General features: G+C 44.2%; 1 protein-coding gene across 5 annotated transcripts in view; it reads right to left on the reverse strand.

The window, feature by feature from the left end:
• Nucleotides 1–10,463, reverse strand: part of LOC136518851 (uncharacterized) — a 31,164-nt gene extending 20,701 nt beyond the window's left edge. For all 5 annotated transcript variants that reach the window (XR_010774631.1, XR_010774632.1, XR_010774629.1 and 2 more), the window contains exons 1-6: nucleotides 10,127–10,463; nucleotides 5,177–10,034; nucleotides 4,903–5,091; nucleotides 4,695–4,809; nucleotides 2,116–3,178; nucleotides 101–548 (exon numbers count right to left, since the gene is read on the reverse strand). Coding sequence is in view for 2 of the 5 variants with exons in the window: in XM_066512533.1 (XP_066368630.1) it covers nucleotides 101–548; nucleotides 2,116–3,178; nucleotides 4,695–4,809; nucleotides 4,903–5,091; nucleotides 5,177–10,034; nucleotides 10,127–10,353 (6,900 nt within the window). In the remaining 3 variants the exon portion in view is untranslated. The remainder of the gene's footprint in view (nucleotides 1–100; nucleotides 549–2,115; nucleotides 3,179–4,694; nucleotides 4,810–4,902; nucleotides 5,092–5,176; nucleotides 10,035–10,126) is intronic.
• Between the last annotated feature and the right edge of the window lie 3,383 nt (nucleotides 10,464–13,846).

Below are 13,846 nucleotides of genomic sequence, written 5' to 3' on the forward strand. Positions count from 1 at the left end.
TTTTCCACAATGAAGCGTGTGTTTAGTAGCACCTCCCTGTTAAATTAATCACAAATGATAGATGCAGAGAAACTTTCCAACTCGAATAGATAACAGTTACCTGCAAAGGAACACGGATTTCTTGAATTCTAGAAGAGAACAAGCTCAAACTAACTGCTAATTCCATTCCTTTCTTCTCTTCACCGGCAATTCCTGCTTCATCTTGGATATTTCCACGTGTCCACTCAATCAATGGATCCCAAATAAATACTTCCAACAACATCAAAATGATATCTTTGTTCTTCAAGAGGACATCCATAACTTCCTCACACGTAACTCTAAAAACACCTTCCACGCCAGTCAATCCTAAAGCTGATTCAATAGTTTGAGTGAGACGGAATGGAACAATTTCTGGAATCTTCAACCTCTTCCCTTTATCAAAGCATATGTTGTAATCAATATGAACTACATCCCCATTGCTGAAATCCATAAGAATGTTGTCCAAATGTCTATCTCCAAGACCCAGTATATGGCCAACTATGCTCATGGCTGCTACGCTGCTGGAGAATCTGCAATGAGAAAATGATTCATAGTTAAGCAATCGTCAACAGCAAATTTAGTTATCAGCCATTAAATTATTAAAATCATGAAGAAAGAAGGGCTATCATAGCACTCTTTGGTAACCTGCATTATGTTGAACAAATGAGTAACCAATAATTTGTTCATCAATGCATTGTTGACCTTACTTAAAATGCATTGTTGACCTTCTTTAAATTTAGTTACCATATGTATTAAAATACATCATTGCATGGCAAGCATTACATCACAAAGTTACTTAGGCCCTGTTTGGATTCATTAGCTGCTAATAGTTAGCTAGCTCAGGAGTTTCTCTCCCGTGCACTACTCTTGTCTCTCCTTTGTATTATTTCTCTTCTTAATGAGATGACACGCAGCTCTCCTGCGTTGTTCGAGGAAAAAAATAGTTAGCTAGCTAATAGCTCATAGCTGATATTAGCTAGCTAGCTAACTATTAGTTGCTATTAGCTGGTTTGGTCCAACTAGTGAGATAGTTGTTAGTTGGGTGTTCAACTAACAATTAGCTAGACCCATTTGGATCCAAAGGAGCTAATTATTAGCAGCTAACTGTTAGCTCTAATGGATCCAAACAGGGTCTTCTACACACAAAATTCTTAACCAGAGTTCCTAAAATTAACATGAGTTTTAAATTTTAAATAATGAAGATGTCCTGCACTGCACACACATCAAACTCTTGTCAACGCTAGTAGAATCAAATAAATGACAAAGTAGCACAAAACTGGGAAGACTGTCTTCACCTCAGCTTCCACGGAAGGCCCAAATACCAAATACTAAGGACTAGGGATTTGCAACCATTTAGTTCAGCAAATTCTCCTCTTTCTTTCTTCCAAGAAAAGAGTAAACATCTTTTTCTTTCAACTATTTGCAAAAATGACACTCGAAAAATTGACTCCTCGATTATGTTGACACTCGGGTGGATGACAAGTGGGTCCATCTGTGTCTATGAATGTGGATCCAGTGTCAAATCTGCAAACGACCGATGTTTCAAGTCCCATTTTTGCAAATCTCCCTTCTTTACTCATTAAGGTTTAAGAGTGCAACAGTCAACTAAAGCAGAAATTCAATTTAATATATAATTATATATTCCCTCCAGTGACAAAAACATGTCGTTTTGGACAAGATTTAATTAAACCTTTATAAAAAATAAATTTAGCTTGAAAACATGTAAGTTATGTGTGTAATTGCACTGAAAAATACTGCAGGATCTTATAGGTGTGAAGGATTTTAAGAATATATTCTCGAAGAAATTAGTGGTCAAAGATATACATCGAAGGCTAAAGTCAAATGTGAAAAGTATTTGTGAACGGAAGGAGTATGTCTCCTATGCCTAATGCGGGAATGATTTCCCAGAATACCAACAACTAACAGCCTACTCATTCTTTGAGAAAGTGACAACTAGTAGCCGAGGAAAAAATACACAATCTTTTCCCAGGAGGGTCAGGGTGTTGAGCTGCTGCCCCCCTAACAGTGGCAAAGAGTAAGTGGTGGTGGATAATGTAAATTCTGTGTTCAAAATAAAGGTGCCATGCTTCCACATACCTATTTACTTTGGAGTTAAAGTTTCTGAACCCTTCGCTTGCACACCACATTTCTTGCCACAGAATCTGTTTCGGAGTCTCATTCATAAGCTCCAATAGAACTTTTCTTTTAACGTCTAGTGGCCAATCTCTTCGTGAGACTACCCTTTTTATCCCTTTTTCTTTCAGTGCTGGTATAATCTTCCCATAGAACATGTCACTTGGACGGGGAACAGGTGCAACAGGGTTGTGAATGTTACCAGTGCTAACTGAAGATAGCTGTGCCTCTGCCTGTGCCTGTGCCAACTGTGAGCGCTTTTGCCATGATTTGTACACATTGTATATGCTGCTTACATTTTCCACCCACTGGATCAGTCCAGCTAGTCCACTAACTGGTGTAACGGAATAGAACCGTAATGTGATATTTCGACTTCGAGTGTTAGAAGACGAATACAACAAGCTATTTATTGCCTCCAACAACTGCATTATCCGTGAATCAAGGCGTAAATCTTCCCGACCCTTGAGAAGGTAAGTGTACCTCTGACCATCTGATCCTTGCAAGATGAGCTTCTTAGGCCTTGTCTTTGTTGAAAGTATTGTCACTTCTTTGCAGAAGGAAGATACAGTTACAGTGTCATGGTTTCCAGAAAAGGATTCTGAGGAACCAAGTATCTTCTTCTCAAAACCAGGCATTGGAATGTCAGAGGTTGACAAAACAGCTAGCTGCGGAGCAATTTCACTTAACATTACGCATGACTTTCTTTGATGCGTGGCTAAAGAAGCAGCAATTGAATCAAAAGGTTGCCAAATCTCTCCTAATGCTGCTGGAGATCCAGGGGGTGTCTTAAGGGTTGTGACTGCAGATTTCAGCTTAGCATTGTATTCTTTATGGAACCACATTTCGTGGGGTGTCTTTGGTTCACGAGATGTAGACGCCAGACGGCGTTCCAAGGCTACAACTATTGGAGTCATAACAGCAGAATATTTTGCAGCATTGATCTTGTTCTTTTCTGCTGAACTCAGTGTAGAATTTGCAGCAACCCTTGCAGCTTCGTCTTTAAGTATATTGATTCTCCTCAAAACATCTGCATTTAAATAGAAATTTGGACAATATTAGCATCTGCATCTGTCCTCATGAAGTGTAGTTTACAACTTTACATGGCCGAAATATATAGTCATCTAGTCCTTGAGGACCAGAAGACAGGTTAGTACAGATATACAGAAGGCTAGATACAAATCATTTCTACATGTAAATTGTTTTATGCAACAGCAGCTGGACAATATGCTTCCAGCTGAACTTACAGATGAACTACTCTACTCCCAGTGACAAGAAATTTCATTTGCATATAAGCAAATCCTTTAACAGTATTGTTGTTTTGAGCAGCAGTAACTGCATACTTTTTTATCTGGCACGTTTGTAATTTGTTAAGGTGCTAAGTGTGTGGTGCCCGTGCGTGTGGGCTGCAACCTTGGTGTGTCGGTCTTTGGGGGTGTTTTTGTACTTGGGAGTTCTTGTTTCTTCTTGTTAATGCAATGATACACAGCTCTCCTGTATATTTGTGTGTGTGTGTGTGTTGGGGTGGGGGGGGTGGGGCGCTCTATGCTTCAACAAGATTTTTTTTCATTTGCATACAAGCAATTGCTTTTACAGTATAGCAAGCTCAAACTGAAGTATCTCACAAGTCATAAAATCATAAACATTCCAGGGGCACCATCAATCCTAACGCATATATGCAGCGAGTTTCATCCTTTCATGGCACTGGAAAGTCTGGAACCTAGTTAACTTGTCATGTGTAGTATGCTGTAAGACATAATCTGCTACTGATCTCTCTCTCTTGCTGCAGCAGAGTTGGCATTTGGTCAGCTCGGCTGTCCAGTCACTACTGCTGTAGCAGTATGGCAATAGGCCACCTCTAGTACATTAGTTGGTAGCTATTACATCAGCCATGTCTTGGTAGTGGGCTGATCTAAGCTTTGTACTACTAGTACTAGGAGTAGTTGGTGTACCTTAGGAGTAGGTAGTTGGTGTACTCACCAACAACTATGTACCTGGTAGAGGTACTAGCACTTGTATATATATCACACCTAAGGCAATGCAAAAGGGCAGTTCAGTTTGCCACATCCAGAAGCAGAGCTTTCGGCCAGCGATGGGCTTGTGCTGTGTGTGTGAGCTATTCTCAATATCTTCTACCTCTAGCCATAGTGAGTGAGTGTGTTGGTAAGCTTACTGCTTACCTGTGCAGGGCAGCCGAGGGACCAACACATACAACACTAAAAAGAACATGTAATTCCCCAAAGCATAGAATAAAACATACAAAATTTGTAATAAACAAACGTTAGGGTGCTTTCATGTTGCAGACACCTTTTAAAATCGACTGTATTTTACCAATTATATCACCTAACCAATAACATCCTTTTCAAGTCAGAAATCAAAAAACATATTACTCTAGTTGGTAGAGACTGACTGGATTGTGAGGGAAAGCACAGCGGTGTCAAGCAGAGCTGAACCTTAAACTAAGTCCTATGTAGGTATCTAAGTTTTTAATCAAAGCCGCCTCCTAGTTGATTCATCAGCACAGCAAGAGGGGAAGGGAAGCTTACCTGAATGGAGATCTTGTAATGTGCTGAGCCATTGTTCCTCCCAAAGAACAGTAATCATACCTAGCTCCTCAATTGCAAGCTTAACATCTTTAACTAAATTGGGGTATAGCTTAACCTATGGAAAACAGAGGTTCCAAATAACACTAATTGGAATAACCGCTTATAGACTAAAGCAGATAACCATAGTCTAATATGTAAGGTAAAATACCAGAAAGTCCGATATGCGCTGAAGCTCCTCAGAGGGTTCTCCTTCACAAGCACTGATATCAACCAATGTAGGATATACAATAGAACAGGGAGATAGCTTTCCTAGCTTCAGCAATATGCTCTCCAAAAGTTCCCTTACTATCTTCTCAGGGTGGGAACTCAAGCGTGCAAAAAGTTGAGGTATAATCTCCTGCATATTTCCAAAGCACATAATTATGCGGTAAATATTATCGTACACCCAAAATTATAGAATATAGGACACTATCATGACGTACCTGCCATGGCAATAAAGGAACCGTTGAAAGCCCACTTTCAAGTGTTTCCTTCAGTTCCACCCCATAGTTCAACATTATGTGAAGGAGATACAGCATCGCACGCATAGTGTAGCTTCTTGTTTTCCCTTTCAAAGCATCATGGTGATATGAAGATTGAAGCTCAGTAGATGAATGAGAAAGGTACTGAAAATAAGCATGTGCCGCATGCCCGAAGAGTGATACCCTCCTTTTCCTTAAAGACCGCCATATTTCAGTAAGCTTGCCAATCAAAGGTGCAGTGTCCTTTCCAGAATCACATTTACAAAGAACCACTAGCTCTGATGCTAGAACTGCAGAGGGATCATCACCTTCACGGGCCTCAAAGCCTGGTGCTCCAGCTGCAGTTTCTATCAAACTAATTGCCTGTTCCATAAGTAAAGATATGGGGTATTCTGGTGCAGAATTGTAATGCCCTGGTGTCACTGGGTATTCACAACCCACATGATTTGCATGTTTATCAGCACAGATACTTCTGATTATTTCCCCCACCTCAGATTTCTCGTCATCTGTCAAGTGATATCTATCCGGGGAGAGTTCAGACTGAAGAACAGGGGACAGTGAATTCTGCAAATTTGAATCGGTTCCAGACAGAGAATAACTGGCATGAGCAAAGCACCAGGATGCATAAGCAAGCCAAGCCTTACCCATGCTAGGGCAAAGTTGCCAGGATATCTTCCGAGCAGTGCCTATGATTTCTTGAGCAAGTGCATGATAATCCAAAGTCGAAACAGACACACTATCACCAGATAGAAGTTTCTCTTGAAACCCATCAGAATCGCTGAAATCTTTTATTACCTTTGGAATGATTGAATTAAAAGTAGGAGTTGAGTTCTCTTGCTCCATCCAGGTTGAGAGTTTCAAACAAGCCCTAGCAACTAGTGAATGTGAAGTGCCAATGCCAGGTGAACAACTAACTGTAGACAGAATGCTAGCACGGACCAGTGACCACAGATCAGATAAAGCCTCTTCATTATTTCCCTTTTCATGTTTCAGCAAGGCGCCTTCATACTTAATGTTCAATTCAAGTATTTCCTTGTCCATCTCATCAGACGCCTTCAAAGGATGATCTATGAGGTACTGGTTTAAACGAGTAGCCAACATAAAGTTGCCCTGCTTTCTAGAAAGACTTGTAAGCTTCTGACAGAGAAGAAGAGTGGATAAAGAAGATGGCTGTGTATAACGGTACACTTTGAAGACCTTTAGCCACATGCTGCAATCTTGATGCATTTTATCGACAGGATCATGCAGTGCTTTCAGTAAAAAATCCATTATTGATTGCGATTGATTAGGTCCATTTCCGCAGGTCAACCCCGAGGCTTCTTCGAATGCAAATATGCAATGAAGCTGGCCAGCGCAAGCAGCAGCTTCAGGCAATCCATTGAGTGGGACAACAGAGAGTGCTTCATCCAACATCAATTTAGCCTTATCAAGCTCCACTTTTACGCCCTCTAACTTGCTATTAGATTGCAGCATTCCATGCAAAAGCATAAGTTCACTTCTCTCAAGTGCGACCTTGGGATCAAGGGTGAGCTCACTGCTGCTTTTCGGAGTCAGGTCAAGATAACCCCAAGCTGAATGAAAGTCCCCCTCATCAAAGCATGCCATTGCATGAATAGCATTAAGTTCATTGCCAGCACTTGTTAGAGCACCTGAATAAGGTTTGCCGGCGTGTACAGCACGGAGCACTTGTAACTCAGCAAGCCAACTCTCTAAGCATTTCCAATCTGAAAGGGATGTGTAGCACTCGATAACACGCTCTATGATGTACTGAATGCCATCAGATTTCATGGAGGTAAGGGCTTCCTCCGACTGCAGTAGATGTGAATAATGTGCAGCAGCCTTTTCATACTGCCCCTGGGATTGATAGATCAGTCCTGATATCCAGGAGAAGTGATTGTCGTGATCAGGTACGCCCCGAACTAGTTGATTATCTTGCTCAAAGTAAGAGTAGAATGTTGATGCAGCCCACTTCTGAAGTCCAACTAAGGCATCTGTTTCATGACATCTGCAGAGTGCCAGGGAAGCATGCCGGAGGACCTTCAGAACATCTGCTTCAAACCTCTCTCTAAAGGCATGATAACTTTCAGTAGCCCCTCCTGTGTGACTGTTGCCTCTGAGGGATGATGCAGCCAGGTTTCTAAGATCTACCAGCCGCAGTGAACAGTAGTGAATGACTGCATCACTACAATGCATAGCTAATCCTGCATTCAACATTGGATCACAAATTCGTGAAAACCACTCTTCACAAACTCTTTTGTTTGCATGGAAAAACACGAAACTTGCTTTTGGTGGGGGTGATAGAACAAAGGAACCTTCATATGCATTGTAAGCATATTTTTTCAATGCCTCAACAAAATCCAATAGAAGACGCATTGGCAATAAGCAAATGTCAGCTGGCCCTATATACCTTCCTTCACCTTCCTTAGCTTCCAGCGTCAATACATTTGTTACATCCAAAAGCATGCGTTCTAGAGCTGCAAATGTCTGAGTGGGACCACCTAGATGAGTTCGAAGCCGAAGGTTAATGCAGTGACGGGCAGCTTCATGAATTCCCCACCAAACAGCAGCATGATTATTTACTGAGTATATTCTATCAATAGTATTTCTGTCAACACCAGGACCTTTGGGGAGTTCGTTCCCATCAGCATCTCCAAACATATCAGTTTGACCAGAAAGCATATCTTTCTTCCCACGGTAACTAAAGACCAGCCGTTGCACCCAAGACGAAAGAGGTAACTTCAATCTGAGAGAAAGGTAACTCAAAACAGAAACAAGCTGCTGCCAGTGGAGTTTCCTAGGCTGTTGTTTCACAGCAAGCACATGCCTCCAGTTCATGCAATGGTTGGACATGTTAGCAATATCTGAGGAATTAAGATAATTATGCTTGTCTGCAAACAAGCCAAATGCATATGTTGTGGTAGGCAAGGTGATTGAAAATAACCTTAAGAATGCATCCTTTACATTACTATCTGGATCACTAAGCTTGTCTAGCAGAACCTGAGTGACAACATAGAAATTCATGGGATTGATGAGCCTTCCCAGAAATAGTAACTCCAAGGTTATTGCAACATGGCGCCTTACTTTAGGCTCCCTATCATATGCACAATCCAAGAGAGCAAAAAGGATACCATTCGTAAGGGTAGCATCCCAGATGACATCATAAGAGAAACTGAGCTTATCCACATCCCTCTCCAATCCATGGATCAATTTTTCAAATGAACCTATCCAATCTAGAGCCTCTAATTTCAGTGTCAAGGATGATGATGCATTAAGGCCCTGAACTATGTATTTGCCATATTTATGCACAAACTTCTTTTTACATTCACAAGAAATCTTCTTTTCTGCCACAACCGGCTGTGTTTCACAACCTCCAGAGCCTCTTTCAAATGGTTCAGATGCTGGCATATTGCTTGAGAGTTCCATGTTGCTCAGTTTGTGTAGTGTAGAGAAAATCTGAAGCTGCATCTCAAGGAAATTATGGAAAGGGGCACCGAATGGGTCAAGCTTCTCTGAGATGAATGATATCAAGTTAGTTGTTCTCTCATTTCTCTTTTTGGTATCCAGTGCAATCGTCACCAGAAGAATCTTGAGATCAAATTTCATTAGGGAAAGCAACTGATCCTCTGAATACTGTGCCCAACAATGTACACCTGAGTTTGACTTGTTTTTCCTTTCACTGTTAGATTCTAAAGAGAGACTATGGATATCAGGGTAACTTACATGTCCTTCCTCAAGCAGAGATTTTATAAGCTCCAACTCATTCATCAATGATGCAATTGCTTGATCAACTACATCTTCCGATCCATGCTGTAAGCAAAAAAGGTAAGTAGCTGCTGAGTTTGCAACCACGGTGTGGTTTGGATGAAGACGTAACTTGGATAAAATTGAACTGAAGTCAAGCAAAGCTCCAACAGAAGCTGCACGGAGCCCCAAATTTTGCAGTGGTAGAACTTGCAGGTTCGTCTTAAGTGCTGCCACCAACTGTGCTGAGGAGGCAACTTCCAAGCTCTGGGCCAACACATCCACAAAATGGACATAAAATTCAGCAAACCTTTCCTGCAGAATCTCTGCAAGCAAGACCAAGCATTTGGATGCTTCTTCCATTCTCTCAGACCAGCCAAGGTTAGAGGCTATCACTGATGCACACCTTAAAAGCTGAGGAGCTAAACCTTCCAGAGGCCCAGCTACAAGTTCCCTTAGGTTATTTCGCTCAGCCACACCAGAAGCCATAATCTGCAGTACAGTAGAGAAGCAAGCAAACAGCGGACGAAGTCTCCCAGAATTATGGCTGGCTGCAAGGTTGGGATCATGCACAAGCACCTCCATATCGGCCAAGAACTTGGGCAGCAATCCAAGTGAGAACTGCAAATTCCCAAGCCAATGCCACTGAAACTGCGGAAAACTATCAATGATCATGCTGCGATCGGCGTCAGCTAGGTCCGGCACAAATGCCCACCCAAGAAGCAGGTCCATGATATCAACAAACTGTGGACGGAAGCAGTGGGGGAACTTGGCGGCAACCAGCACAAGCAGGCTGAGCAGACACAGGAGCACGGCGAGGGACGTCCGCTCATCCTCTAGCACGTCACGGCAGGCGGCAAGGAGAGGAGGCACGAACCTCTCGACCGGGGCCACGTCCCCGGTGGCCAGGAGATCCCGGAGCCCCTCGGCGACGAGAGCAGCTGAGGAGGGGTCCCCCAGGAGCGGCAGCGCCCAGGCGACGAACCCGTCCGGCAGGCCCCCGGGCGCTTCGTGAGAGCACAGCATCGCGCAGAGCGCCGCGTACGCCGAAACCGCCGCGCGCCGCACGGCATAGGACCTGCACAGCAAACAATAAAGCACGAGCCGGTTGAATCGAGTGATTCGTCACGAATGGGGAAAGCGAGGAGGAGGGGAGGAAGGTTCAATTACGCATCGTCGGCGAGGAGGACCGAGAGGGGCGGGGCGAGGAAGGGAGCGAGGGCAGGTAACAGGGGGCGGTTGGGCGGGTGGAGGAAGGAGAGACGGAGATTGGAGAGGGCGGCGGTGCGGGAGGCGTCGTCGGAGGGGTGTGGGGGATCGCCGGCGGCGGCGGAAAGGAGGGAGGAGAGGTGCTGCTGGAGCTGGTGGTGCGCGTAGGAGGGGCGAGGGTTTTGCATTGTCGCGACCGCCACGCCGACAATCTCATCGGCCGCCGCGCTGTCTAGAGTCTAGACCGCCCGGCACGGAGAAACAGAAGAGCAGTCTCTCGCGTCGGCGTCTCCGCCGTCTTCTCTCGTCGAACGCCGGTTCAGATCGATATACACAGCCTCTTCGCTCGTGGGTTTACTGTGTTTTTTCTCACAACAAACTAACATAAGTCGAATTTATCAACCTAGAAACCAACAAATAAACCGATAATCTGCTACTATAAATTTTTATTGACAATTAGTTCTACGGTAATATTTCCTACAGCACATCCCGACGGCGCAACCACCCCTTCGCGTCCCACCCTTGTGTCTCACCGTTGTAAGAGTAAGCCGCTAGTACGTGCCGAGAGGTGTTGTCGGGATTGGATACAAGATCCAGATAGGGTGGAGCTCCATATGGGGGGTTGCGTGTCATCTACGCACGTGTCCCGCCCAGACTCACATCTTTGCCGCGACGGCGCTCCATCTGTCGACGAGTTGCCTGTGCCAGAGCTCCGCACCGCTGCGAGCTCCATGCGTCACCGCCGACCTCCGCGCCGGCATCGAGCCGCACAACGACGAGCTCCATACGTCCAAGCAGCAAGATGATATTGTGCCGAAAGTGCATGTTGCAAGTGTATGTTTCAAGAGTTTCAGATGTTTTTCAGAGGTATGTTACAAACGTTACAAATTGATGTTGCAATGGTTGTATACGTATGTTGCAAAGGTCTGTTCCTAATGTTTCATCTGTGTTTTTTAACGTATGTTGCAAGTGTTATCTAGATATTGTACATGTTTCACACGTATGTTGCAAGTATGTTTATCCGGATGTTGTATAAGTTTTACACATATGTTGTAGTGTTCATATGGATGTTGCGTATGTTTTGCAATGGATACACATGTGTTTCTCTGGTGTTTTCAGACGTATGTTGCATATGGCTGCACATGTTACAGTGGGACCCATCTACGGTAGTCGCCTGTTGCAGCTGCTGGCCCCGCCCGCATGCGCGTGGGTGTGGAGAGGACGCGAGCGGTAGATGCGGAAAATGTTGGAGGAGATGGAATGGAATGCGCAAGGCAAAGGTATAACCTAGGGCATTTCATTTTACCGGTTATAGGTGTGTAGAGAAGTTTATGACCGGGTTTAGGATAGATGATCGTACTATTAAGAGAGGCAAACTTGTTTGTATATCGGTCATCTAGTGCTACTCGAGTGATCTAACTTTGCATTGTCGCTAGGATCGAGTGACGTGGCAAGTTAAGTGGCTAACATCATTTGGGAAATAATTGTGAAAATGCTAACACACATACACATGGTGGTGTACACTTAGTGGTGTTGGTACATTTACAAAATGGAATGCCTATTTTCTATTACGCCGGATGCAAATTCTTGTGGTTAGCACACTTGAGCAAGGGTGAAGAGAATGGAGAAGATGCTGGCGTCGGTCAACTGACCGGACGCTGGATCTGAATGCACCGAACGCTGGCAGGCTGCGTCCAATCGCACTGACGTGGAGTGTAGCAGTAGCTGGAGAGTGACCGGACGCTGGCTGCGTCCGATCGCGTTCGACCGGACGTGTCCGGTCATGCTCGGGAGCTTACTGGAAACGACCGGACGCTGAGGGTCCAGCGTCCGATCAGTTGAAGCTGCTGCGTCCGGTCAAGTCAGTGACCGTTGGAATCGAGACACGTGGCCGTCTGTGGGCGACCGGACGCTGAGGTCCAGCGTCCGGTCAACACGACCGGAGCGTCCGGTCGACCCGACCGTTGCCCAGTGAAGGGGTAACGGCTAGTTTAGCCCTTGGGGCTATAAATAGAAGTGGCCCTCGGCCATGGCTGGTGCAGAGCACCTCAAGGGACTTAGTGTCCATGCTTGTGAGTGCTTGGGAGCTCTCCATCACACATATACTTGATAGTGATCATTTGTTTGTGTGAGTGAGCGATTCTAGTGCGATTGCATCATGAGGTTGCATCGAGTGGCACTAGGTGATCGAGTTGCAAGTCGGTGGTGCTTGTTACTCTTGGAGGTTGCCACCTCCTAGACGACTTGGTGGTGGTCTCCATCGAAGCACGCAAGAAGCTTGTGCGGCGCTCCGGAGAAGTGCTTGTGAAGAGCATTGTGCTCGCCCCACGGGAGCCGCGAAGAGCAACTCTAGTAAAGCGTGTCATTGAGCTACCCTCACTCAAGGGGTAGGTTCTTGCGGCGCCCGACGTGCGGGCTTAGCGGGTGATGCTAATTAGCCACTAAACCACCAAGTGAGCGGTTGACACAACGGGGACTAGCGTGTTGGCAAACACGTGAACCTCGGGAGAAAAATCATCGTGTCAACCTTGTTCTTCCCGTTGGTTTGTATCCCCATTACATAAGCTTACAATTACTTTTATCCATATTAAGTTTGTGTAGTTGCTCTTGTAATTAGATAGCTTGCGTAGCTTGCTAATTACCTTCTTGCTTGTGTAGCATATAAGTAGCTCCCTTGCGTGGCTAATTTGGTTTTAGTAACCTTGTTAGTTACATTGCTTAGTTTGTGTAGCTAAGTATTTGCGCTCTCTAATTAGGCATTGATTGCCTTCTTATTGAGCATTGCTAGTGAGCTTAGTTAGCTTTGTGCTTTTGCTTACTAGCATGTGTAGGAGCTCCCTTGTTGCTTAAAGTACTAGTGGCATAGGTTTGTGTAACCTTGCTCCTAGAATTGTTTAGGAGAGCTCTAGCTAACCCGGCACCTTTTGTTGCATAATTGTTATCTTTGCAAGGTGCTAGCGAACATATATAGTAGGGTATAGTCTTGGTTAGACCGATAGTTTTAATTCTGCATTTGTATCGGTTAGCCGACGCGTTTAAGTTTTAGAAAAGACTATTCACCCCCCTCTAGTCGCCATCTCGACCCTTCACTGGCCCGCTACGGAGACGTTAATTAGGGACTCGCTGAACGTACTACAGAAGTACTGATAGCCTATTCATTTTGGCTGTGGCTTATCATAAACGATCGTAAATTTTCAGCTGGAATAGTATTTTTCTCTCACACAAACCAGCCAACATTATTTCTTCATGAACCAGCAACGATATGAACCAGCCAACCGAACAGGTGAAAGCTCTAGTTTAGTTTTGGTGAATTAATAAAACCCTAAGTGATAACCTAGTTTATCAAGTGATCATGAGATAGGTAGCATATTCCAAGTAGTGAAGCAAATGAAGATCATGACATGATGGTGATGCTATGGTGATGATCAAGTGCTTGAACTTGAAAAGAAGAAAGAGAAAACAAAAGGCTCAAGGCAAATGTATAAATAGTAGGAGCTATTTTATTTTGGTGATCAAAACACGTAGAGAGTGTGATCACATTTAGGTTCGATAGTCGTACTATTAAGAGGGGTGAAACTCGTATCGAAATGCAGTTATCAAAATGCCACTAGATGTTTTAACTCATTGCATATGCATTTAGGATGTAGTGGAGTGCTAACACCCTTAAAAATGTTTGTGAAA

This window comes from Miscanthus floridulus, chromosome 2 (genome assembly GCF_019320115.1).
Source record: "Miscanthus floridulus cultivar M001 chromosome 2, ASM1932011v1, whole genome shotgun sequence".
NCBI lineage: Eukaryota > Viridiplantae > Streptophyta > Magnoliopsida > Poales > Poaceae > Miscanthus > Miscanthus floridulus.